General features: G+C 57.9%; 7 protein-coding genes across 7 annotated transcripts; 1 reads left to right on the top strand and 6 right to left on the bottom strand.

Annotated features, from left to right (window-relative positions):
- Nucleotides 1-202: 202 nt before the first annotated feature.
- MKK02DRAFT_35157 (chaperone) lies at nucleotides 203-2695 on the bottom strand (the record flags this gene model as incomplete). The annotated part of the gene is made up of 9 exons (XM_053089098.1): nucleotides 203-256; nucleotides 414-620; nucleotides 743-956; nucleotides 1091-1360; nucleotides 1440-1542; nucleotides 1595-1916; nucleotides 1981-2403; nucleotides 2459-2638; nucleotides 2687-2695. 9 exons carry the CDS (start codon nucleotides 2693-2695, stop codon nucleotides 203-205), a joined length of 1782 nt encoding a protein of 593 aa, XP_052949630.1.
- A 368-nt stretch (nucleotides 2696-3063) lies between these two features.
- On the top strand, nucleotides 3064-6361 carry MKK02DRAFT_35156 (MCM2/3/5 family-domain-containing protein; the record flags this gene model as incomplete). Its single annotated transcript, XM_053089097.1, has 11 exons — nucleotides 3064-3159; nucleotides 3215-3330; nucleotides 3388-3494; nucleotides 3562-4042; nucleotides 4091-4494; nucleotides 4567-4775; nucleotides 4896-5064; nucleotides 5155-5462; nucleotides 5523-5714; nucleotides 5751-6034; nucleotides 6151-6361. 11 exons carry the CDS (start codon nucleotides 3064-3066, stop codon nucleotides 6359-6361), a joined length of 2577 nt encoding a protein of 858 aa, XP_052949629.1.
- A 651-nt stretch (nucleotides 6362-7012) lies between these two features.
- MKK02DRAFT_29818 (uncharacterized protein) lies at nucleotides 7013-13451 on the bottom strand (the record flags this gene model as incomplete). Its single annotated transcript, XM_053087913.1, has 16 exons — nucleotides 7013-7053; nucleotides 7154-7277; nucleotides 7761-8632; nucleotides 8687-8962; nucleotides 8995-9381; nucleotides 9416-9651; nucleotides 9680-9706; nucleotides 9909-10033; nucleotides 10084-10368; nucleotides 10468-10588; nucleotides 10689-10987; nucleotides 11017-11200; nucleotides 11255-11658; nucleotides 11738-12531; nucleotides 12572-12647; nucleotides 13098-13451. 16 exons carry the CDS (start codon nucleotides 13449-13451, stop codon nucleotides 7013-7015), a joined length of 4605 nt encoding a protein of 1534 aa, XP_052949628.1.
- A 768-nt stretch (nucleotides 13452-14219) lies between these two features.
- MKK02DRAFT_29817 (uncharacterized protein) lies at nucleotides 14220-16018 on the bottom strand (the record flags this gene model as incomplete). Its single annotated transcript, XM_053087912.1, has 5 exons — nucleotides 14220-14260; nucleotides 14327-14373; nucleotides 14439-14478; nucleotides 14538-14952; nucleotides 15059-16018. The coding sequence occupies 5 exons, from the start codon at nucleotides 16016-16018 to the stop codon at nucleotides 14220-14222; spliced, it is 1503 nt and encodes a 500-aa protein (XP_052949627.1).
- A 322-nt stretch (nucleotides 16019-16340) lies between these two features.
- MKK02DRAFT_29816 (uncharacterized protein) lies at nucleotides 16341-18399 on the bottom strand (the record flags this gene model as incomplete). Its single annotated transcript, XM_053087911.1, has 6 exons — nucleotides 16341-16532; nucleotides 16658-16930; nucleotides 17037-17137; nucleotides 17240-17590; nucleotides 17695-18049; nucleotides 18106-18399. The coding sequence occupies 6 exons, from the start codon at nucleotides 18397-18399 to the stop codon at nucleotides 16341-16343; spliced, it is 1566 nt and encodes a 521-aa protein (XP_052949626.1).
- A 782-nt stretch (nucleotides 18400-19181) lies between these two features.
- On the bottom strand, nucleotides 19182-20495 carry MKK02DRAFT_40176 (uncharacterized protein; the record flags this gene model as incomplete). The annotated part of the gene is made up of 5 exons (XM_053090996.1): nucleotides 19182-19288; nucleotides 19369-19531; nucleotides 19579-19755; nucleotides 19825-20279; nucleotides 20333-20495. The coding sequence occupies 5 exons, from the start codon at nucleotides 20493-20495 to the stop codon at nucleotides 19182-19184; spliced, it is 1065 nt and encodes a 354-aa protein (XP_052949625.1).
- Nucleotides 20496-21298: 803 nt separating this feature from the next.
- Nucleotides 21299-22726, bottom strand: MKK02DRAFT_40175 (uncharacterized protein; the record flags this gene model as incomplete). The annotated part of the gene is made up of 3 exons (XM_053090995.1): nucleotides 21299-21360; nucleotides 21455-21812; nucleotides 22094-22726. The coding sequence occupies 3 exons, from the start codon at nucleotides 22724-22726 to the stop codon at nucleotides 21299-21301; spliced, it is 1053 nt and encodes a 350-aa protein (XP_052949624.1).
- Between the last annotated feature and the right edge of the window lie 1102 nt (nucleotides 22727-23828).

Below are 23828 nucleotides of genomic sequence, written 5' to 3'. Positions count from 1 at the left end.
GATGAAGACTGGAGAGACAATCAGGAGGGGAGGGTGTAGAGACATTGGATGGACTGTGGACAGAAAGCAGTGAGCGGTACAAGGCGGACGAACGCGAGTGGTAGTGTACTGAAGAGCTGCCACATTTCATTAGGTGCATGCGGGATATACCTTCTGATCAAAGTCCAGCGATCTGCTATCATACCTGAACTCGACCAAGGGCTTATCTTGTCCGGATGATACCGGCGTTGATCAACTTCTGGACCTTCTGGGCGATCTGCCAAGTCAGCACCATCACCTACCCCGTCCCCGTCGAGAATGTGCCCCAATCTGTCCCGCCATGCCATCCCCATCCCTCATCTGGACCCTTGCATCCCTTCACCTGCCCCTCTCGCCCAGATACCATCTGATTCTCCAACTGAAGCACAACTCACCATAGGGTTCTTCATGTGATCCTGCAAAGCCCTTGGGTCCTGCTGCGCATCCGCCAGGATTTGACGCATGAGCGGATCGCCCATAATCTCCTGAATCTCCGGATCGCGCAGTGCGCGCTGATACGTCTGCTCGTCCGTCTCGCCCGCGCGTTCAGAGTTCATCTCTTGCATGACTTTGGACATGTTGATTTCGAGCTCGCGGGTGTGCTGTAGCGTCAGCGGGTGTCCTTGCAAATCCCAGGAACCAGATCGAAGGCGAGATCGAGATGACACAGCGCCCAGCGCCAACGCCTAGCCTATTTTCGATGGAAGATAGTAAAAGCGCTCACCTTCTTCTCCACGTCCTTTTCTGTCGCCAGCTGCAACGTCTCCAACGCCTTGGCATGCTCCTTCATACCCGTCTGTACGAGTGATTTCCGGATATATGCCTTGACAAAGCTCGGGTCAATCTTGATGGCCGCCTCGGCGTCCTTGAGCGCCTCCGGGAAAGCGAGGAGCTTGGTGTAGCACGTGGCGCGGTTATTGTACGCTCGGGGATCGGTTCTGGTCGTCAGCTCGGCCGGCCATCCTCATCTCTGACTTTACAATCCCTTGCTCCTTCTCCAAACCCATGTCATCCCTTCTGCACCTTCCCCTCCTTGTACCGAACTGGTTCTGGACCAAAGACCCAAACTCACGGCTGCCGCTTGATAGCCTCCGAATAGTGCTTGACAGCCCCCGCAAAGTCCCCCGCCTTGAACGCCTCATTCCCCTCCCCGCGCGCCGCCTCGGCCTTCTCGGGATCGATATACGCCTGCTTGTCGGCCTCGGCCTTGGTCTTTTCCGCTTCCCGCAACTTGGTCAGGATGTCGGGAGTACGGTGTTCGGTGAGTGATTTCGAGTAGAATTTGATCGCGTTGGGGAGGTCGTTTTGACGTTGGTAGGCGGAGCCCATACGTCCGTAGACCCTGAGAGTCAGCTTACCCTGCAACAAAGAAGCATAAAGCGCAGAGGAGGATCAAGCTGGGGATGAGAATTAAGACCTACTTGGCGTAGGTCTTGTAGTCGACTCGCAATTCCCTCCCCTCCTCCGCGGCCTTCTCACACGTCTCGATACACTTTGCATAGTCTCCCTTTTCAAAGTAGACCGCTGGCATGTCAGCTCGTTTCCAGATCACGCGGATCCGCTCTTCTGAACTCACCGCTCAGATTAGTCAAATAGGTGATATCCTTCCCCCACGTCTCCCACGCCTTCGAGTACAACTCCTCGGCCTCTTCAAACTTCCTCGCCTTGTACGCGACCGTCCCCTTTGCCTTGAGCTCGTCTGCCTCCTTCTTGAGCTTGGCGTCCTCATCATCTTCCATCACGACGTCCTCTGCGGGAGGCGCTTCCTCCGCCGGCTCCGCTTTGGGCTTGGGGGTGGAGGAGGAGGGCGCGGAGGAGGGCTGGGAGGTAGAGGAGGAAGGCTGGGCCTTGACGCCTGGTGGCATCTCGTCGGATCCTTCTGGTCGTTCCATCGCGTCCTGAGGGATCAGCTGCTGGCTCTAAAGATGAAGGGGCCATAGACAGCTGAAAGGGACGACTCACGATATCCACACCCATCGCCACACCCAACACCGTCAACATTCTCGGATCACTCAACATATCCGCCCCCATCGCCCCTCCACCCCTCTGCAGCCCCTGGATCTTGGCCATGAATGCCGGATCCCGCATCGCGTCCCTCGTCTTTGGGTTGGCCTGCAACTTGCCAATCAATCCGGGATCGTTGAAGATCTTGCCCAGGCCCATGTCCATGCCGCCCCCTTTCCCGGCACCGCCAAAGGGATTCTCGGGCGAGTCGTCCATCGCCCGCTGAACCTCGGCGAGACCCTTCTTGCATGCGGGGTCGGCAGCGTCGGCCTGGAGACCGGACTCGTACGCCATCACGGCGTCGGGGTACCTGCGGAGTCCGTGCAAGGCGGCTCCTTTCCGGGCGAAACCTTTTGCGAAGGAGGGGAGGATCTTTATGCACTGACATCGTCAGCTTCGGTCTCTGGACAGCAATTGAAAGAGCTCGGGAACTGACCTCCTCGGCATCCTCCAAGGCACCCTGATAATCCTTCATTCCCGACTTGGCGGCTGACCGGTTCGAGTACAAGACATGGTTCGACCCGTCAATGGCGATACCGTCCGAGTAGAGCTTGACGGCGGTAGTGTAGTCTTTAGCCGCGAAGGCCTTGTTGGCTTCGGCCTTGATAGCTGCGGCCTGGACACGTCAGCTTGGCCCTTAGAATCCGGGTTGGGCTGAGCTTACGTCTGACATGTTTGCTTATCCTTGATTTGGATGTGGTCTAGAAGTGTGGTCTACTGTGTCAGGTGGTACTGCTCTGTTGTGCTGTATGAGCAAGGTATGGTAGCAAGGCATCCACAAGCTGACCTTCTCGAAGGCTCTGGAAATCTCGGTCACCCATCCGGCGGAGACCCCAGCCAGAATGGAGTTCTCGCGGGATCTCCGCTAGGTCGGAAAAGCCACGTCATCTCCCTCTTCGACGCGTCTCGTTCAAACGCGTCCAAACGCGTCCCCCACCTCAACCTTTCCAACTCTTTCCTCTCTCCGAAAGCCACAGTCTACCTCTGCCGCTTCATCTACGCCCGCTTTCATCCTTACACGCACAGCGGAATCATCCGAAGATGGCGGATATGTCAACACAAGAGGCAGGGCCCGTCCTCGCAGACGATCTCATGCGGGATCGCGCGAGGCGGTTTGTAGAGTTCCTGGAGGACGATGTGAGCTGCTTCCTTTCCAGCTCCGCCCTTGCGAGAACACAGCTGATATAGACAGACCAATGCCAACTATAATTACAAAGAGTCTATCAGGCGGATGTTGGACGTGGAGCAGGTCCGGCTGATTGTCAATATCGATGATCTTCGGGACTATGAGCGAGCTTATGCGGATGGGTGAGTCCCCTTGATCAAAAGACAGAGAAGTGGAGGAGACAGAGGCTGACCGTACAGACTGCTGCTGGAGCCAATGTCATACCTCCCCGCCTTTGACTCGGCACTCAAGTCTATGGTGGACACGATATATGATCCCATCAAGCACAATATCGCCGACAGCCAATGTGAGTCCACTGCCCCACATGCCCCGCCCCTCGCATCAGCATAGCAGTGACCGCAGCTGACCTCCAGTCTACATCGGCCTCCGCGGTTCATTCGGCCAACAACACTGCTCTCCGCGCACGCTCCGCTCCCACCAAATCGGCAAGATGGTCTCCCTCGAAGGCATCGTCACGCGGTGCTCCCTCGTCCGCCCCAAAATGCTCAAATCAATCCACTACTGCGCCGGCTCGCAAAAGTTCCACTCGCGGTCCTACCAAGACTCGACCGTCGTTGCGCCCTCGGCGATGATGACGGGGTCCACGACGGTTATCCCGCAGGATGACGGCGAGGGCCGGCCGCTCATCATGGAGTACGGATTGTCGACGTTCCGCGATCACCAGACGGTATCTATACAAGAGATGCCGGAGCGTGCGCCTGCTGGTCAGTTGCCGCGCGGGGTAGAGGTGGTATTGGCGGATGATCTGGTAGATTGGTGTAAGCCGGGAGATCGGATACAGTTGGTTGGGGTGTACAAGTCTAGTGGGGGTGGGCAAGGGTCTAGGGGGTTCCAGTAAGTCCACGGTTCTGACCTAAGAGCTCGATCATAGCTGACGCCCAGAACAACCATCATCGCCAACAACGTCATCCTCCTCTCGTCCAAAGCCAACGGCGGGATCCAACAGACACCCCTAACCGATTCCGACATCCGGAATATCAACAAGCTCTCGAAGCGCCGAAACATCTTTGACCTCCTCTCCCAATCGCTCGCGCCGTCCATCTACGGCTCGGACTACATCAAGCAGGCCATCCTTCTCTTGCTACTGGGCGGAGAGGAGAAGAACCTCAAGAATGGGGCACATATCCGAGGAGATATCAACGTCTTGATGGTCGGAGACCCGAGTACCGCCAAGAGTCAAATGCTGCGGTTCGTGCTCAATACGGCGCCACTGGCTATCGCCACGACTGGGCGGGGGAGCTCGGGCGTGGGTCTGACGGCGGCGGTGACGACGGATAAGGATACCGGTGGGTTCTCTCTTCTGAATTGTGGTGCTTCTGTGCGAGGGTGGAGCATGGAGGGTAGAGTTGACAAGTCAGGAGAAAGGAGATTGGAAGCTGGCGCGATGGTACTAGCCGACCGAGGCGTGGTGTGCATTGACGAATTCGACAAGATGTCGGATGTCGACCGAGTCGCTATCCACGAAGTCATGGAGCAGCAGACGGTGACGATTGCCAAGGCGGGTATACATACTTCGTTGAATGCGAGGTGTTCTGTGATTGCTGCTGCGAATCCGATATACGGACAGGTGAGTTTGTGGTTCCTCAGGGGATGTCTATAGGGACGGAAGGGGAGAAGGAGGGGCGAAGATGGGACAAGAGGCAGCAGAGGGAAGAGGAGGAGAGAAGAGAGGAGAGCTGACCGCCAGTACGACGTCCACAAAGACCCACACCGGAACATTGCCCTCCCCGACTCGCTCCTCTCGCGTTTCGATCTCTTGTTTGTGGTCACGGACGATACGGACGAGCAGAGGGACCGGATGATCTCGGAGCATGTGTTGAGGATGCACCGATACATCCAGCCTGGAGTAGAGGAGGGTGAGTCTCCATTTCCTTGGGTACCCCTGCTCCACCTCTCGCTGCCCCTTCATCTTCTCGTCTACTACACAGAGCACGACTGACTTTCAGGCACACCCGTCAACGAAAACGTCAGCGAAGCGCTCGCGATCGGCCAAGACCCCGTCCCCGCCGGCGGGGAGAACGAAACCCCCGTATTCGAAAAGTTCAACCCCCTCCTCCATGGCGGCATGACGACTGCGTCTGGCCGGTCTTCGAGCAACAAGCGGAAAGAGGTGCTCAGTATGGCATTCATCAAGAAGTATATCCAGTATGCCAAGAATCGGTGTCACCCTGTGTTGACCAAGGGGGCGGCGGATTATATTGTGGGGGTTTATAGTGGGTTGCGGAATGATGATCTCGCGGGAAACCAGAAGCGGGTGAGTGTCTTGCTTGGGCTGAATACCGGATAGTTAGGGATTTGGAGCTGATGATGCTAGACAAGTCCCCTCACTGCACGTACCCTCGAAACCCTCATTCGACTCTCTACAGCGCATGCCAAATCCCGCCTCTCGCCCAAAGTCGACGAACGGGACGCGATGGCCGCGGAAGAGATCCTCCGATTCGCGCTCTTCAAGGAGGTCCTGCGCGCCGAACGCCGCAAGCGGCGGAAGCTCAACAATGGGGTTCCGGTCGATGGGGACGGGGACGGGAGCGATGAGGAGGAGGAAGAGGAGGTGCCTGAAGAAGAGCAGGTGGAGGCTGTTACGAAGGGAGAGAGGGAGCGTGCCAAGGCGAAAGCGAGGCGGCTGGAACGGGAGGAAGAGGAGGAGGCGGAGGCTTTGAGAGCCGGTAGGCAGGCGAGTGCGGGTGCGGCTGGAGGTGCAAGAGTGGGGGAACAAGCGAGTGGGGGGCCCAGCGCTGCCGCGCCGAGGCAAGCGGCTGGGGATGATGAGGATGAGGATATGGATGGGGCGGAGGCGTCGCTGGGTGTGGATATTACCGACGAGAGGTATGTCTCTTTCCACTTTGCCAATCCTTTTCACCACTCCCTTTCTCTTCCCTATCCTCTATGCCTCCGTCACTTCTACCCTACTGTCTTCGATGAGTTCCGCGCTCATACTCCAGACTGGACCTGTTCCGGGCCCGCCTCGACGCAGTCTTCACGACGCATCTCGACGCGCAGGGCATGATTGAGTTCTCCGAGCTCTTGCCGATGATCAATGAGGGGATGGAGACGTCTGCTTTGTTTGGGAGCTCCGAGGCGAGGACGGCGATTGAGCGGATGGGCGAGGGGAATGAGGTGATGTTTGCGGAGGATGTGGTGTACAAGGTGTAAAGCTGTAGAACAGTACAGGAGTGGCGAGGGTGGATCCCGAGGAGGTGAATATCTGTAATGAGCTGGCTGTATCTTGGGCGACTTGGTGGTAGTATATGTATTGACATTTGATCGCAGATTTGAGCTCTGTATGGGAGGCAATGTAGTCCATAGACATCGGACAGAGAGTGAGGCAGTGGGGAGAAGTGAGAAGGAGCGAGAATGATCTAGAGCCCGACAGTGTGACACCAGGGAACGACCTCGGCCTGCCTCCCACCCAGCTGCCGAGGTGCCGAGCGGCCGACTTGCCGAGTCGGCCGAGCTGATATCCGAAATTCGCCCTGCTCCGCCTGCCGAGCGGCAAGAACAAGGACGAGTCGAGTGGATCGAGCCGATTATAATATAATATAATAGCAGCGATCTGCTGGCTTCGCTCGCCACTATGCCCCGCCTCACTCGTCTCGTCAGCATGAGACTTGCCTCAATCTTCACTGTATCAACTTCATCAATCAGGCATATCACTACGAGGCAGACGCTCGACCGGAGTCTATCGCTACGGCGCTCGATCCGACCACACCTCGCCAACACTGCGTCCATCAACAACCTGGGGTCCTCGGCCAGGCGTCCTCCGATTCCCAAGGTATACATTGCGATTATAAACAGATCATCACTTCAATGCCCATCGCTTTCTAGGTCTTTACGTCGCCCGCTCCCTGGCCATATACTTTTACTTTCCCTGCCTTTTCGACCACCCGCGCATCTCCCACCGGCACCGGCACCGGCACCGGCACCAGGATCAGGCACTAAACCCACGGTCCCTTTCCCGCCTCAGCGCTTCGTTCTCCTCCTTCAGCCGCTGGATCATACTGGCCTGCTCGGCGAGCTGCTCGGTCTGCGTCCGATTGAGCGTTTCGAGGGTCTCGAGATAGTCGGCGGCCTGGGGATCAGCTGGAGACCAAAAGGAAGATGAGGGGAAGATGTAGCGTGTGGAAATCAGGCTGAGGCGCGTGGTGGGTGCATAGAGGGCGGAATAGAGGATGGGGACTTGAGGACAGGCAGGTGGTAGAAAACTAAGGGATGTGATGGGCGCAGAGAAAGTTGATGGGGAGGAGGATCAGGTACTGTGAACGAGAGGGTCTAGGACGAGGAGAGCGGTGAGGGGCGGAAGGTGGGCGGAAGAAGAGGGAATGAGTAGGAGAGAAGTTTCTTGTGACAGGAAAGGGAGCATGGTGGCCAAGGAGAATAAAGCGGACAGAGAGCATACCAATATCCACGCTCGAGGAGCAAGGGTAAGGGGTATGATCAAGGGGATGGAGGAGAGAAGTGATTGGGGAAGTCAAAGGGAGAAAGTACGAAGACCAGCGTGTGGACTGGAAGAAGATCTCTGACCCCACTGATGCGAGACAACCCTCGTACTCACTTCTTGCGTCTGCAGCTTGGCCCTCGCGCGGTATTTCGTCTGCGCGATCCGGTTCTGCGCCTTCCGCTTCTCTTTCATCGAGAGGCCGCCATCGTCACTTGCTCCAGGCCACTCTTCTTCCTCCTCGTCCCCGTCCTCCGCATCGCCCATCCGTACATCCCCATCGTAGCCGCGGGCGCCGGCAGCGGTACGGCTATCGGCGCTACTGGTGTAGAGTCGAGCATGGCTCGTCAAGGGCGATCCGGCCGGCGAGTACGGGTGGGACGCGGGGTCCGCGTACCCAGAGTGGCGGCGAGGGGCAGCGCGACGCGGTGCGGCATACCCACTCCGGATCCCGTCGGAAGTAACGGGGGTGACGGATGATTGGACGGCGGTGGTAGTTCCAGAGGAGGGGAGACTTTTACGCCAGTTAAGAATGGCGGCGGGTAGTGGTGATGATATGGATGGCGACTCGGGTGCGGACGACTGCTCGGCAGCTGGATGGCCGCGCGTCGGGACCTTCTCGTCCGAGATGAGGTGGGAACGGACGGTAGTGGACCCCATGATGTGGTCGATGTGCATACTTGCCGATTGGTCCGAGGTGTTTGGGGATGTGACGTCGGGGTTGGAGGTGGGCTTGTCCGGCAGTGGGAGGGGAGGAGGTCGAGCGGGATATGGCCGTTGTTGCTGGGACTGGTACTGGAATTGGCTTTGGGACTGATACTGGGATTGCTGTTGAGACTGGTACTGAGCGGGATCCGTCAATGATTGACTGGGCCGCTGACGCTGCTGCTGATGCTGACGTTGACGCCCATCTTCACTCCGCTGATGGTGATGGTGATGATGCTGATCTGAACCGAGATACGGGTCCCCGTGATGCCGACTGGACCAATCTGCAATCAGCTCCAATCAACGAGGATCGCCAACGTCGACTCGAAGCAACTCACATGAAGCACGATCCTCTTCTCCCTCTCCCCCGCGCCCAGCATCTTCACGTCTAGCAGACCAACCTCCACCTTGTCCGCTGAAACCGCCGCCACCTTCTGCGCCACGTTCATCTTGATCACGTCCGCTCTCTCTCCGCTTACCGCTTCCGGGTCGCCTCAAGGCTTCAGGTAGACGCTCCTCAGAATAGCCATCAACATTCCCGTCCCTCATTCCCTCCACGCTTGACCAACCTCTTGCTACCGGTCCAGGTCGGGCAGGCGATGCCGGCGCTTCGGCTGCCCAGTTCGGGCGATATGACTGGCAGTACGGCCCTCGGCCCTCGGTGGAGGAGTGAGGTTTGTCTCGACGTAGCGGGCGGCCCACATTGTCGGGTATAGGTGATGTTGGAGGGCCAAGGTTGGTGGGGTGCTCAGTGTGGCTAACGGCTGCGTGTGGGACCGGTAAGGGGGAGCGGGGGTTGGAAGGGGGAAACATCGTCTGTGCACAGAGACTGGAGGGATTGGCGGGGTGAGGTCAAAGTAGAGAAGGCTATAGACGAGGGGTAAGCGTTTGGGTTTGGGATGGGGAAAATCCGGGTTTCGAGGGGTGACAGGCGAGTTAGTGAAGTGTGGAGGACGAGCGAGCTTACGTGGTGGTGAAGATGCGAGGGCAACTCTGATGCCATCAGCACCTGACTTGCCGGGGGTAGCGAGGGCTATCCAGATGCGTTCCAGATGCGTTGTACATACGTGCTAGCCAAAGCAAGATGAGATAAGACGCTGACTGCCAGTAGATAGAGTAGATCTTAGGTTCTACTTTTCCCGAGCCCCGCGGGACGATATGCGGCTTTGCTGTCTGATCAATATAATTTGTCGCCTCGAATTCTTCGAGACTGCCCACCGAGCTCTGTTGCTGGCTCTCGCCTCGCCAGATCTGCCTGCTCCTGCCCAGATGGTCCTCAACGCGGAAGCGAAGAGCGGCCGCTCTGCCGAGACGCTCGCTTCAGCACTGACCTGTCGCAAGAAAGGGTCCACGTCAGGCTACTGATGTATACTCTGCGGTGGCGATAACAGGCAGACAAGCTCGGGCAGCGACAGCAGGATAATAGATACCAAGCAAGACCTCAAGTAGTGACTCCAATCATACCGACGCCTCAATGCTGTCGTCTGAATCACCCGACTTCTCTCGTTCTGGTCAAGTGCGATGTGAGGTTACCAGGCCCAAATCGAAGGAGGCACGAACACGCCGAGGAATGCAGAGCGCGCAGGCTTCCCGAAGACTTGCGGGCTTCCAAACAGGCCTGGACCCGGTCTAGACCCGGCCTGGAACTTTTGCGCGTTTCGGCATCGGTGGTTGATCTCCGACTTCTGTTTATGTACGCTGACTAGCGCTGACTACCTATAACTATTGTGCTGACACTTGCGGCGCTGCCAGCTGATAGATGGCCACGCAAAGGTAAAGCGGCGAAAGCTTGCTTGCTCTTATACCTCTTTTTCTCCCTCAAAGTCGGAGCCGACCATCTCTCCACGGGCCGAAAGCCCGCCCGCTGGCTCGGGGTGACGGGCAACAAGAACGCCATCCGCCTCGCATGGGGTTCCGATGCCTGACGTCTGATTCCTCTACAGCACGGCAGGAGTGAAGAGAGAGCACCGACGGGCGGTTCAGGGGCAATGAGCACGGAAGAAATGTGAGTCTGGAAAAACTGTCCGTGGCAGGCTCAGTGGTCACCGAATATGGGAGCTGGCTGGCAGCATGTCTGACACCTTCCTCACTCCCAGACACCTCCTCAGTGTCAGTTCACAGGAGATAAGGTGCACTGAGCTGTCTCAGATGCTGGGCGTCGCGCGTATTGGAGGAGAGTTGTCCGAACGTGCCCTTTGATCCCACACTTGCCACCTTCTTGACTGCCTCGCTTCGTCGGACTTGAGGATAGCACTGGAGTCTGACCACAGCGGCTTCCAGGACTCAGTCTCACCCCGCGTCTCCTCCTTTCCCTCTCCTCCTAGTCACTACCCTTCTCACATCTTCCCCGATCCTGCCTTACAAATCATCGTTCCGGTCCTGCCCTCACCCGACCCGTTATCCTTCCCGCTCGTTGCCCACGACTGACTCCCATAGAGATCTATCGATACCCCTGCCATGAGCGACAGCCCACCCTCTGCCGCTCTCAGACCGAGCTGTATGTTCCCGGTCACACCGCCGATCCTTCTCAACTGTCGCCGCATGCCGCATTGTCTCGCTGTCGGAACTCTCCCTTGACCATCTGATCGAACGATAAGTGAGTTGTGACTGGTACATGCTATCGACAAGGTCTTTGTAAGCTCGGATTATAGCTCATGATATCAGATACCCGAAAGACAACGCCACACAGGCAGACGCTGGCACCCGGCACCTCTATATCCCCCTCGTCTCTTGCCTCGCCCGCCGGTGCCCGTCGAGCGGGCTTGGCATTCCGGCGCGGAGACGCTCCAGCCCCTCTCGGGACTTTGTGCGATAGACGCAACTCATCACTCTGTACCGCATCAGCAGACATCCTCATATGCGTCGGCGTCATCGCCACTCGAGACAGATCAATCAACTCACTCTACTCCGCCTCAGTCGCCACGCTCTTCGTCCGCTTCCTAAAATTCCTTTGGGCGATCCGATTCTGCAGCTTCCGCCTCTCCTTCGGATCCGTCACGCTCTCCCATTCCGGCGCGATCTCTCCCTGCTTGAATATCTTGCGCCGCCGCCCCTTCTTGACAGCGCCCACCACAACCGTGTCGTCCAAACTGACGCGACCGGTCCCGCCCGCCTCTGGTGCATCGTCGGCATAACGACGAGCCACGCCGAGGTTGTCCGAGTAACGTCGCGGCTTGAAGGTGTCGAGCGGGGAGCCGAGGGACGAGGAGGAGGAGGATGGGCGGCGGGAGGGAGGTGATTGGGATCGAGAAGGGGATCGAGCGGTTGATGGGGCGGCCCCGCCGCCGGCCGCCGAAGCTGTCGCAAGGTCCTGCACATTGTAAGCTTGACTCGTGTTACAAGCGTACGCTACACTGCCGAGTATGACGGGGAAGGGCAGAGATACTCACTTGACCACCAAAGACTGATTCGGTGGAGAAATGAGAGGACGTCGCGCCCGTCGGCTCCAACACCAGCTGCTGTGGGTTGATGCTGAACACCGCTGACATGTGCTCGTCGATCGAGCTCCGCGTGCTGTCTGTTGTGAACGGGCCGGGACCGGCAGCGGAAGAAGCCTGGTTGCCGTACGCGTACGGCGCCTCGGCTGCGGGCAAAGTGGGGATTGATTGGTAGGGGAGTGGGGCAGGCAAAGAGGATGATAGGACGTTTTGCTGATGGAGATTGGCGCCGGGAAGCCAGGAAGGGAGGGAGAAATCATAGGACTGTGGATAGTCACTGGAGAAGGGTTGGAGGTGTGGTTGATACTGGTATGATCCATCGAAAGACCAGTCAGCCGACGGCAGCGCGTCCGGCTTGGACATGGACCCGAACAGGTCGAGAGAGAGAGCGCCGACGTCCGTATTGGATTGGAAGGCGTCCATGGCGCCATCAATGGAGTGGCGCGAAGGGACGGGGGTGTAGTGGCTGTCGCTCCCTGTCGATGGGCCAGGCCAATCGCTGGGCGGGGAGACCGAGTGCGAGAGAGAGGGGAGGGGCGAGGGATGGGAGCTGGTGTCTATGTGGAGACCGAGAGGGGGTGCGTGTGGAGCGGCAGAGCGGGCAGAGGGGTCATGCGTTCCTTCAGCGGCTCCTTGGCGGACGAGAGCAAGCCGCTCGCGCTGCAACCTGCTCATGTCGCGATGGTACTGTTCGTGCGATGCGGGTATATCGAACATTTCAAGGGAGTTTTGGTTGCTGGCACTGGCTGGAAAGTAGGGGTTGCGTAGCAGCAAGAATGTGCACACAATGTTGTGAATGCTTGTGAGAGATCTGAGCAGGTTTGTATTCCAGCAGACGGAGCGCAGCTTTACCGGGTACGCGCTAGTTAGTCACTATTGGCGGCAGCAGCACCGGGGGAAGAGGGAGAGAGAGCGGGTTTGTGGGAACGTGTGCCTTGGACTAGTCTGCCGAAAGTGGATACCGCCATGCCGAGCTTGTAAGTTGCCTCTTGAGGGAATTACCAGCAGTTGTGGCCGCCGATTCCAGTAAAACCCTAGCCAGCTTAGCTCATTCTCTTGTCATCCGTCATCCGATCGATCCTGAACCACCGCCCGAGATCAGCCGAGATCGGACAGCTGAGAATGTGGAGGCGAAAGTGGAGGTCGGTGGAGGTCGGTGCCGGAATACTTTGTCTTGCTGGCTTGCTTGTTGGTCAGGGCTCAGGCCGGTCAGGAGCGGTCAGGCTTGGTCAAGCTGAAGGGGGATACGGAGGTCTGTACCCTGACGCCTGCTGAGATCTCAGCGCTGAGACAGGGTGAGCCCCACTCTCACTGCTGTAAAATTACGGCCGCCCAGGCCCGCCCCCACTTGCACGACTCTCGCACGTATGCACGCTGCTCTGGGCTGCTCCGTCGCCTTGCAGCTGCGGGTATGGTACACGTGCATCGACCGGATAGACCCCGCGCGGGGTGGGGCTGTGGGCTTCGAGGTGCGGCGGCTAGCGTAACGGAGCACAGTCCGAGGATCCTTAACATTTGAGTTGGGCTTTCCAACGGACGGGCCGGCGCCAGCAGCGCCCTCGCCACTCATCACTTTGTTATACTCAGATGATACCCTGGGTGCTGCGAGTATACACCACCCGCAGCTGCCGCATAACTCTTCTAGGCAGCCTTTCGCACGCGCCATCTTGTACGTACGTCTACTGACTGGCTACTGAAGTGCCAGCGCATCGAGCCTTGCGGACCGAAGCGGACGGCGGACTCTCAACAGGTCACACTGACAGCTTGGACTTCGACCCTTTGACTCCTCCTCATCACCTCCACACTGGCTCTGATCGCGCAGGACGTATGGTACTCGGAGCCGCCCGTAAACGAGACCTGCTGATGCGCACTCAAGCTGACTCGCGCGCCCTTCTGGGCACCGTACACTGATACTGGCCCCAGCGTGGCTGAGCAAGAGACCCTCTGACTCTGCTAACTGGTATGACTGGCGTAGTATGGGCGCTCGCTGGGCTGGCTCCGATCCCAGCCCATACAGAGGCCTCATGAGACAGTGTTGGCGGACGAGGCTAGCCCTCTGGCGCAACGTTCACGATGCTGCTCGACCCTGCGTCGTGCTTGTGGACCGGCTCGGATGATGTCTTGCTTTTGTCCCTTGAGACCTGGCCGTCTCCACTCGACACGCTATCGCGTCTCTCCCCCTTCTCTCGATCCACCTTGCGCACCGATCTCGGCCAAATCCCCTAGATCACCCGGAAGCAAGTCAAGTACTGGGCGTGGACATGATTCGATCTTGATTCATCGGGCATGGACTACCTAATCTTACACCTCATCCTTCTAATGCTATATATACGTGTAGTCATGCGCCTCACTCTGATGATACATCTACGGCCAACCTCGACTGCCCTTCTTTCCCTTCTACTCCCTAGCTCGTGTGACTGGCAGTATGCGTGACCTAGTCGTCGGTCCGCGCCGGATCGATACTATCGATATTGTCTGTCTCAGTCAGCGCTGACCCAGTCACTCATCATCCGCAGTCGCAAAAGACCGTAAAGGACTCACTCATAAGTCCCTGGCCCGATATCTTCGGCGGTCGGCGGCGGGGCCGCCTCATCAACCGCTAGGCTCTGCTGCCCCCTATCCACTGATGGACCGTTGCTTCCCTACCGCCGACCTCGCAGCCATACCCAATGTGGTCCCACTAGCCCTCTCGTCTGAGCCCATCAGCTAGTGCTCGCAACATCAAGAGCCTCTTTCAGAGAGAGATACTCACCACTGGCAGCAGCAGCCCTCTTCTCCTCCCTCACCCTTGCCCTAAACTTGCGCTGCGCCATCCTATTCTGCATCTTTCGCCTCTCCTTCTTATCCTGTACGTGCTCCCACTCAGTCGCAACCGTGGGCGACGTGGATGTCCGTCGCCTGGTACCGGCGCTGGGCGGGCTGTCCAGTGTCGATGGACGGGCAGTGGAGAGACCCGCGCGGTCCGGACTGAGATCGGGGCTGACGCTGACGTCGGTCTCGTACGAGGCGCGACGGGGCGAGAGGGGTGCGAGTGGCAGTGTAGGGGAAGTGAAGGAGGAGAGAGACTGCAGGGACTGGAGGGAGGTGGTGGATGATCGGGCGGTGGTCGAGGCTGTGTGGGAGCGGGATAGGCTTGGACGGGGGCCGCTGTAGGGCACGTAGTAGTCCTATCAGAGTCAGCTTATACCCCATGCGCATGTCTGAGAGCTATACCAGCAAGTCGCGATCGGTAGCAAGCACAGCATTGGAGTTATGCAAGAAAGGCCCACTCACCTCTTTGAAGCTGGATGCAGCCGCACGTCCCAAAGATCCTCCTGCCCCCGCTCCAGCTGTCCCCAGACCGGCTTGCCCGTACCCGACCGTCTGCAGCGGGTCTATCCCCACACCAAAGTCGGGTCGAGATGGGTAGGGCGGGTTGTAGCTCTGGGTTTGACGCAACGATGGGCGGAGGGGTTGCTGCGCGAGCGGCGGGTTGGGAGCAGACCCTCTCGGGACGAGGCGGTCGGCTGGACGCTGAGGTAGGTGCAGAAGAGTAGGAGGGATGGTATTGGTCATGGTTGGCGGCGCAGCTACAGCGGGGGTGAGCTGGAGAGGCTGGGAGGGGGAGATGCTTGTGTTTTGGAAGGTCCGGTACTGCGGCCAAGTATGGTACGGGTCCGGAGTGAACGACGCGCCATCACCGCCTGATGCCAAGAGTCGATCGACATCGAAAGATTGTTGAAGGCGATAGAAGCCGAGAGGTGGTTGCTGCTCTGCGGAGAGCGAAGCAGTACCAACTGAGGGGAACGGGAACTCGTCGAGAGTCTGAGTGGCGAGGGGGTCCACATATTGGTAGTCCAGATTGGGGTGGTAGGGGTAGACTGTCCGACCGTTGAAGTCGCGCTGAGGAGGCTGGGGGAGTCCGAGGTCCGAAGGGAAGGGAGGCTGTGGGGGCTCGAGAGGATGGAGGTCAGAGCCCGAATAGGGGAATGCGGGACTGGAACTGTGGAGAGCGGTGGAGGTGGAAGGGTATGGCTGAGCGAGAGAGGGGGTTAAAGCGGGCTGTGTGGGGACGTGCTCTACCTGCCTGGTGCTGATGACCATCTCCTGGCGGTATTGTATCTCCAGACCGGTCATATCGGATGTGACGAGCGGGGATGCTGACGGCTGTCCGTGGAAGAGTAAGAGCGGAGACTTCATATTGTCAAAGTTATGCGGAGGCGAAGGTTGAGATTGGTGCGGCGCACTGAACATGATGGAAGGTTTTGAGGAGAGGCGTCAAGAAAGGGAGGGAAGATGGGAAAGGGAGGCACGATCTGTCCCCCTTGGCCTACGCCGTATATAACGGACGAGCTTGCGCACAGTCGTCAAGCGTCATGCCTTAAGCGAAGAAGCGTCATGCCTCTGAGTGGGATATGATCCGCGCCGCCCAGATCCCAGATCTACCGTTCGAGTACGAACGCTGTCGCAGCAGAGGCAGAGGCAGAGAAGCATTTGTAGAGAGGGGCGGTATTTGTAGAGGTTGATTTGTAGACGAGGGATTTGTATTTTGGATCTGACGCGGGTATTAAGCTTCCTATCTTATCATTGCGCGGGTAAACGAAGAGTAACGTAAAAGGTCTAGGCTCTGGGTCAGATCTGGGGCCAACCGGCCAACAGCAGCCAACTGTGCCTGACTGTGCCTGGCTGTGCGCCTTTGCTTCTCCCCGTTACTCGCATCTGCGTTGCTCTGGTCCCCCGCCCTCGAGGCCTCATGCCTTGGAACGTGCTTGACCCCTCACATGACGTGCGATGCATCATGTCTCATCATGCCCAAGACATCATGGTACGGCGATGCCGGATCCCCAGATGACGCACTGCGAGACAACGAGACCTATGTATCATGTGACTAACTCGACCGCCGAGCCAAGACCTGCCCGAGCGAGACCGTGCGGTTGATGGGGCGGCCCCGCCGCCGGCAGCCCAAGCTATCGGCGCGCGTAGCGCTAGCTTCATATTGTGGACAAGCTGATAGTCACCTAATCTACTTATGCAGTCATTGCTGTCCTCCAGAGCTGGATGACGGACAGCGAGGAACCGATTTCGCGCTTTTCCACTGAGCCGCCATGTCCGATCTCCGACCATGCACTGGATGACCTCTGGTACTTTCTCTCGCATCTCGGCTTTCTGCTTCTATCAGCCTGTACCCGATTGTAGATCGTGCGGCCGGGTACTCAAGGTTGAGCAGCAGCACGAGCGCCGGAACAAATAGGCCGGGAGCTCACAATTACACTCCAGCACTACTGTCCCCCGAATCATCCTCACCGCTGAAACGTCTCTCATCTGAAGGCGGCGTGGAAACCATGGTAGACTGGGAGCTTCCAGACCCATGCTCTGTCGGAATCAGCTCTAGCTCTGCTGTCGGTACGAGAAAGTGGACGGAGGGGAAAGCAGGTAACACGAGCTCACCCCCAGATACCCCATCCCTCGGCTTACCCTTTCCCTTCTCCCTAGACCTCCGCTGTGCGATCCGATTCTGCGCCTTCCGCCTCTCCTTCTTATCCAGCCACTTCTCGCCCTCCGGTACGTGATCGCGCGCAGTATTTGGCAGACTCGGCCGGCGCCTCGAGTTAGGCAGGTGGAAAGTGGCGAGTCGACCCCTGTCGACTGCGAGGTTGACAACGGGGTCGAGGTCGTGGATGTAGCGAGTTGGTGTGTGTGGAGGTGCGGTGGGCAGGATGGGAGGGTGGGTGAAGCCAAGAAGGGGAGCTGAGAGCTGCGGGAGCTGAGAGAAGACGGGGAAGGTTGGATTGGGGGGCAGTACGAGCTCTGGGAGGCATGGTAGCCCTGTCGGAATCAGCTTAGTTGTCGCTGAGCGAAGGGGATAGAAGAGCAGTATGCAGGTGGAAACTCGCAGCTGGGTATTGCATTTATGGGTGGACTATGCTTACTTGTTCTGCGCCTGTTGTTGCGCCCGGAGAGGGCACTCCCACCCCAATTACTGCTGAGCTCCGACTTGGTCCTGCCTCTGACCCCCTCATGAACCGCCTGGGATCTATACCTAGCCCGACGTTGCAGTTTGCAGCTGATGGAGGGTCGCCTTGCCTTGTAGCGCGCGATGTAGGGGAAGTGAAGGGTGAAGGGGCGGACGGAGTTTGTGATGGGTATAGAGGATGTGGGTAGGTCGCGGTAGGTAGCGGAGAGATATGTGCTGGAGGTGGCAGGAGAGCGGGAGGGATCAAAGCCGACGCGATACTGCCAGTCGGTGATGTATGGAGTGGAAGTGGCTCCAAGGCGTCGACCGAGCTGGGAAGAGTAGCGCTGAGCAGCCATGGAGGCAGCTGGAAGGAGTCACTGTCGACGAGTGAGGATGGACCGGCGGGAGAAGTGAGGAGGTGGTCGAAAGGGCCCGGGAGCGGGATGATGTTGTGCCCGGGGCCTAGATCCGCGGAGGGCGAGTGCGCCGGCGCTGGGTGTGATACCAGGATTGCAATTGAAGCTGAAGGGGGCTGCGGGTCGACGAGCGCCCCATGGGCAGGGTGTACAGGTTGGGGATGACCCGACTGGGCGAGGTATCGGACCTGGTCGGCCACGCGCGCGGCGCTGATGGTCATGCACCGGTGGTACTGCTTCTCCAGCTCGGCGAAGTCGGGCATGGCCAGGCGAGGTGGAGCTGCCAGTCTCTATACTTCCCTAGCGTAACTATAGATGTAGAGACGAGGGGGGATGGGAAGAGGTAGGTTATGTGTACTGATACATGCTAGTCGACTTTGATCCTAAGGGAGAAGCAGGCCAAGATGGTTGACCACAAGCTAGCGCTACACCGAGAAGGACGGGCGAGAGCGGAGCAGATCTTCCCATCACACATTCCCCATGCACTGTATGACGAATCTCAAGAGGCTCTGCCGGAGACATGCTGCTCACACTCTGACGCCATCATGCGAGAATAGATGCGCGGCGAGCGGACGTCGGAGGGATACTACACGGTTAGAATTAGAGTCATGGATTCATTAGGTCTATTTGCATCCGCTATGACTCATCAGCTTCCTATCTAATCGGAGCCGAAAGTGGCGTAGGAATTTGCGTAATAGGCCTGGACCTTTGACTGTCACCGCCATGGACTTGGCGTGCCTGCTCAAGCGCTCGTAGCTGGAGACGCAAGACCATACTCTCACGTGCAGATCGTCTCGAGCATGTAGTATTGCATGTATGTATAAGATACGCCCGATGACTGTCCAGCAAAATCCCAAAAGTTCTAATCTATAAACAGATGATACGTATACGCCTCCTCTTGTTCTTACCACCACCGACATCTACTGATTCTGTATTGGTCCCTGTAGAAGTTTATATCTATACGTATCAGCTACTACTCAAGCGACCAGTGTAGTACCCGATGAGCCGGTGAAGATGACTACTCACATCTCAGAAGCCAAGCGCACTAGTAGCTGCTCCCGTCCGAGTTATCGTCCCGGAGGCTCAAATGGTGACCCTTGATGCCGAAGACGATCTCCCTAGCGGGTGTTGAGACGACAGCAGCACAGCCTACTACCGTCAGCGAGGGTTCAAGAAGGATACCAGCAAGAGGGTGTCGCGTAGGAGAAAAGCACAAGGCAGACTGTACTCACTCGTAGTCGGGCATGTACCAGCGACGATCAACCCCCTCGCCTTGGCCCTGAACGTCCGCTGAGCAGACCTATTCTGAGCCTTCCTCCTCTCCTTGGGGTCCCGCACATTGTCCCACTCGTGAGGTACCACCGGCCGCTTAGGCTTCCTCCGCTTCGGGATGGGCTTGACCATGTCCTTCCCTGCCTCAAGGGCGAGTGGGACATGCCGACGAGAGCCGAGCCGATGGTGAGGCCGACATTGAAGTCATGAGCGTGGCGACGGGACGCGATGGAGGTGGGTGAGGATGCGAGGGACGAGGTGGAGGAGGTGGGCGTGGCAGACAGGACGGCAGTGGGAGGCGAGGCGCGAGGGGGTGGAGCAGACGAGTTGTAGGGTACGTAGTAGTCCTGTTGAAATCAGCATGGTCCAGACGGTAGAAGCCCAGAGGTGAAACGGGTCAGGTGTGGGGGTTCTACATGGCTGGGCAAGAGGAAGGAGGTACTCATGTCGTCAGCGCACAATGGCGCCGGAGCATCCCATGACGTGAAAGACGCGGTGAGGAGACTGCTCAATATCCCCTCGCCTTCCATCGATAGCAGCTTGGGGTCTATACCCATGCCGATGTTGCTGGATGATTGGTATGGCGTAGCATAGGTCAGGAAGCTGGGTGTGACGAGGGAGGATGAGCATGATGAGGTCGAGACGGGGGATGAGGGGATGCCGAGCGGGTCGTAGGTGAAAGGGAGGAGGGACGGGGCTAGAGAGGGGACGGTAGGAGTAGTCACGCTTGAAGTACCCGAGGTGGAGCTGGCTAGGTAGAGGTCCGGCGAGTAGAGGGCGAGCTGGAGGGGGTCGTCATGGATGGTGGGTGTGAGGAGGAGGTCGGTAAGAGGAGAGAGGGATCGATACCGTCCGCGAATTCCGGCCATAGCTGATCCGGGCAGAGCTGGTCCGGATAGTGGAAGGCGGTGTCGGAGGGTAGACTTGCCGTATCCCACTGATGCTGAGCCGAAAGAGGTTGGGAGGAGAGGGTAGTGGTGAGCCAGGGGTTGATATGGGCGAGGGAGCGGACCTGGTCGTCTAGACGTTCCTTGCTGGCCGCCTGGATCTGGAGGGCGAGCCTCTTCATGTCAGCGGTGTTGGGCATGGTATGATGGTTGATGGTGGAGTAGGCGAGTAAGCGAATGGATGGGAGAGTGGGAAGAACAAGGGAAGGGGTCACATACCTGTTACATATAGAGATAAAGGAGTAAGCGGTACTGCCCGGACAAGGACGGGTCGTCCAACCTTCTCTACAAATCATTGCAGTGCATTCGAGAGGGAATCATTTGTACAGCAATCTTTCGAGGAGGTCACGGTGATTCCAGTGGCGCAAAGGGCTGGGAAGCGGACGCGGAGAGGCACGGGCGACGCCACGATGGAAGGCAACGCCCCATTCCCGGGTATCCCCAAGGACGCGGGACGATCATTACGCCCCCTCCACGCAGACCCCACGCCGACTCCGTGACTCGGTTACTCGGAACCGCACGCGAACGACGCCGAGAAGCTCCGCATACCGCGAAGTTAATACAAATGAGTGATAAAGGAGGGTCCAAGGTCCGAGCAGAAGCGAGCAGAAGCGAGCAGAGCTCCGAGAAGCGGTAGAAGCACGGAGCAAAGCGGAGTCGTGCCTGATGACGACAGGGTTTATGAGCTTTTAATTAATACTCCCGCTAATACAAATACGCTTATTACTTCCTATCTTATCGGTCGTAGTGCCGCGGAATGAACTGTCGCTGAGAGGGCCTGTGCTGGACTGTAATATATCAGATACATACTATGCGCGCAGAGGAGACCACTATATGACGCTCTCCGAATGTTGCTTCTTCCTTTCACCTGGCCCAATAGGCTTGTCTTGGTGTCTACCCGTCTCTAGCTCTTCCACAAACCCCTCCAGCTTCCACCTCGGGCTCATTTTGTGATCCGCTGCTCCTTCTCCGTCGGGACCTGGCTCGAGCCGCTCGCACTAGCTTCTGCTCTTGTCAGCTACGCCCATGGCTGCTCGTATGCCATCAGATACAGCCTCCACGGGCTGAGGGTCTACCAAAAGCAAGACGACCAGCTCACCTTTCACCATCCTCGCCTGTTCCCTCAACCTCGCTCTGTACGCCCTCTGAGCGAGCTTATTCTGCGACTTCCTCCTCTCCTTCTTGTCCGTGATACTCTCCGATTCTGGTGCGATGGCGGTGGGATCAGATGCGCGTCGTTTCCCCTTAGGAGGATCATCGCCTACCGCTTGATCCGCCTGGACGGTGAGATGGTCGTCCGTGCTTGTGCCGGTGAGGTTGGAATCGTCGGAGGCACGACGAGGGATGAGTGGCCCAGTGGGAAAGCTAAAAGTGGTGGGGAGTGGTCGTAAGGGTGAGGCGGTCTGGGATCGGAGTGGTATCGGCGGGGCGGGGGGACGGTAGGGTACATAGTAGTCCTGATGAGATCAGTACGGGCGCAATATGGAAGCGATTGATCTTCACAGAAACTAGAGCAGGAACTGAAGGAAGAAGAAGAAAACCGAGCTCACTTTATCATCGGATATCGAAGCTGCCGGGAACCCGACCCAGCTAGACGTGTCCCCCGAGCCGCCACTTGGCCCTGCTTCCCCATCTCCATTATAGTTGCTCAATCTGCGGGGATCGATTCCCAGCCCGAGTGCGCCGACTTCGCTGTATCCGGGGTCGGAGGTACCGAGCGCAGCAGTGGATAGCGTACTGCTGGCTGCACAGGCGCAGGAGGAGGGGCTGGCCATCCCGTGATGCGGCGCTCGGACCGCTCGATGGTGCGCGAGGAAGGAGGGAGAAAGGTACGAGGTATGGTATCCGCTTGGGCGGGAGCTTGGGTGCCGAAGTGAGGATAGATTGACGAGTAGTTGTGAAAGGTATGGTCGAGTAGGGAGGTGCTGGTAGGAAGGTTGAAGGACTCGTCATGATTGAGCGAGTTTGATGCAGATGTGAGGCTCGTCGCGAAGGATGAGTGGAGTGGGTGGACGCCAAAGTCGTGCTGATATAGCCCTGTCGTCGAGAGCTGGGTAGAGGGTTGAGACGGACCGCTATACGGCGGTAACGATGCCGCCGGCTGTAGGTTGCTAGGGGGCTGGATCCCGTAGTTGTAGATTGCCATCCCCAACCCGCTGGGCTGCTGATACTCGGATGAGGCAGAGGGGTGGGAATAGGGAAGTGGGGGAACGTCTGATGGAGGATAGCCTAGACTGGGGAAGTTGGTGTATGGAAAAAGGATAGGGAGGGACGGCGCTTGAACTAGGTTTGAGATTGGGTCGGAGGCGCCGGCGGTACTCGCTGTCGAACCTTGTTGGTAGTAACCCTCAAGCTCTGTCGAGTCGGACATTGTAGTTGGGCAAAGGAGGGAACGTGTCACTCTCAGAGCAAGCAGTATGGAGAGTAGAGACGCTTGGAGCGATTGGAGATGTAGCCAAAACCCAAATACTATCGAGTGGGTGTTTGGTCCATTTTGGTCCTCGTGCCAAGGAGAAGCTTTACAGCCAGAGTCAGGGGAAAGGAGGGGGGCCCAGATCACTCGTCACGGTCCTCATCGCCCCGTCCCCATATCCAATCGGACCATGCACACCAACAAGCAGCCTAGAAAGGAAGCAGCGGGCGAGAGGGTTTGTGGGAATCCGCTCGCGCGAAATAGCAGCAGGCACGACGCCGAGGGGAGCCAGATCGACGCGACCCAGATCTGTGTCACCTCGCCACTTGCCACCTTCCAAGCTATTTGAGTTATGCATCCGCTAATGCTAAAATTGGTTCCATATCTTATCAGTAGCAGCTGAGGCGTCCCTTTAACCTTACCATTACAAAAATGGCGTAAAAGGTCTGGACTCTCTCGATCGTCTGCCAAGGGTAGTCACCTTGCCGAACTTCGCTGGATATGGCGCAAGCGAGTAACGACCCGAGCTCTAAGATAATAGAGATACAGAACTCGATGACATGAGCAGATCGCCAGCTATCGCCGTTTCATTGTGCTTCGCTGCAATTTCGGGGGCGAATTGGCGGTTGCGGCAGCGCAGCCCGTTGTCGGCGCTGATCTCCCGCAAGATCGATCTCGCTGACAGACTTCCCCAGCACTCGCCCCGCAGCAGATAAGAGCGGCTTTGAGCGCTCATTCTGCTCTAGTGCACTTAGAATGCTAGCATCGTGAAGAGGCAAAGCAGCAAGGGGAGGACCGTCTGCACCTTGCAACGGCAAGGAAAAGTGATGACGTGGCGTTTGAGCCCTTTCATGATAGGCCTATAACATTCCTCCTCATCCCACGTGGGGCATTTTTGAGCTGTTTTTTTCCCCTTGCGCGTCACAGCTTGAGCACCATCTCCCTCTCCCTTGTCCTTCATCCCCCTTAACCCGTGTTTACACCCTCTCATACGATCCGCACCTCCGACTCCGACCACACAGAGCAAACAGCTCAGTCCGTTCAGTCCTTACCCGCAGAG

The sequence above is a fragment of the Dioszegia hungarica genome, assembly GCF_025882075.1.
Source record: "Dioszegia hungarica strain PDD-24b-2 chromosome Unknown MKK02contig_2, whole genome shotgun sequence".
In the NCBI taxonomy this organism is placed as follows: Eukaryota; Fungi; Basidiomycota; class Tremellomycetes; order Tremellales; family Bulleribasidiaceae; genus Dioszegia; species Dioszegia hungarica.
This window is presented reverse-complemented; position numbering and strand designations above follow the sequence as displayed.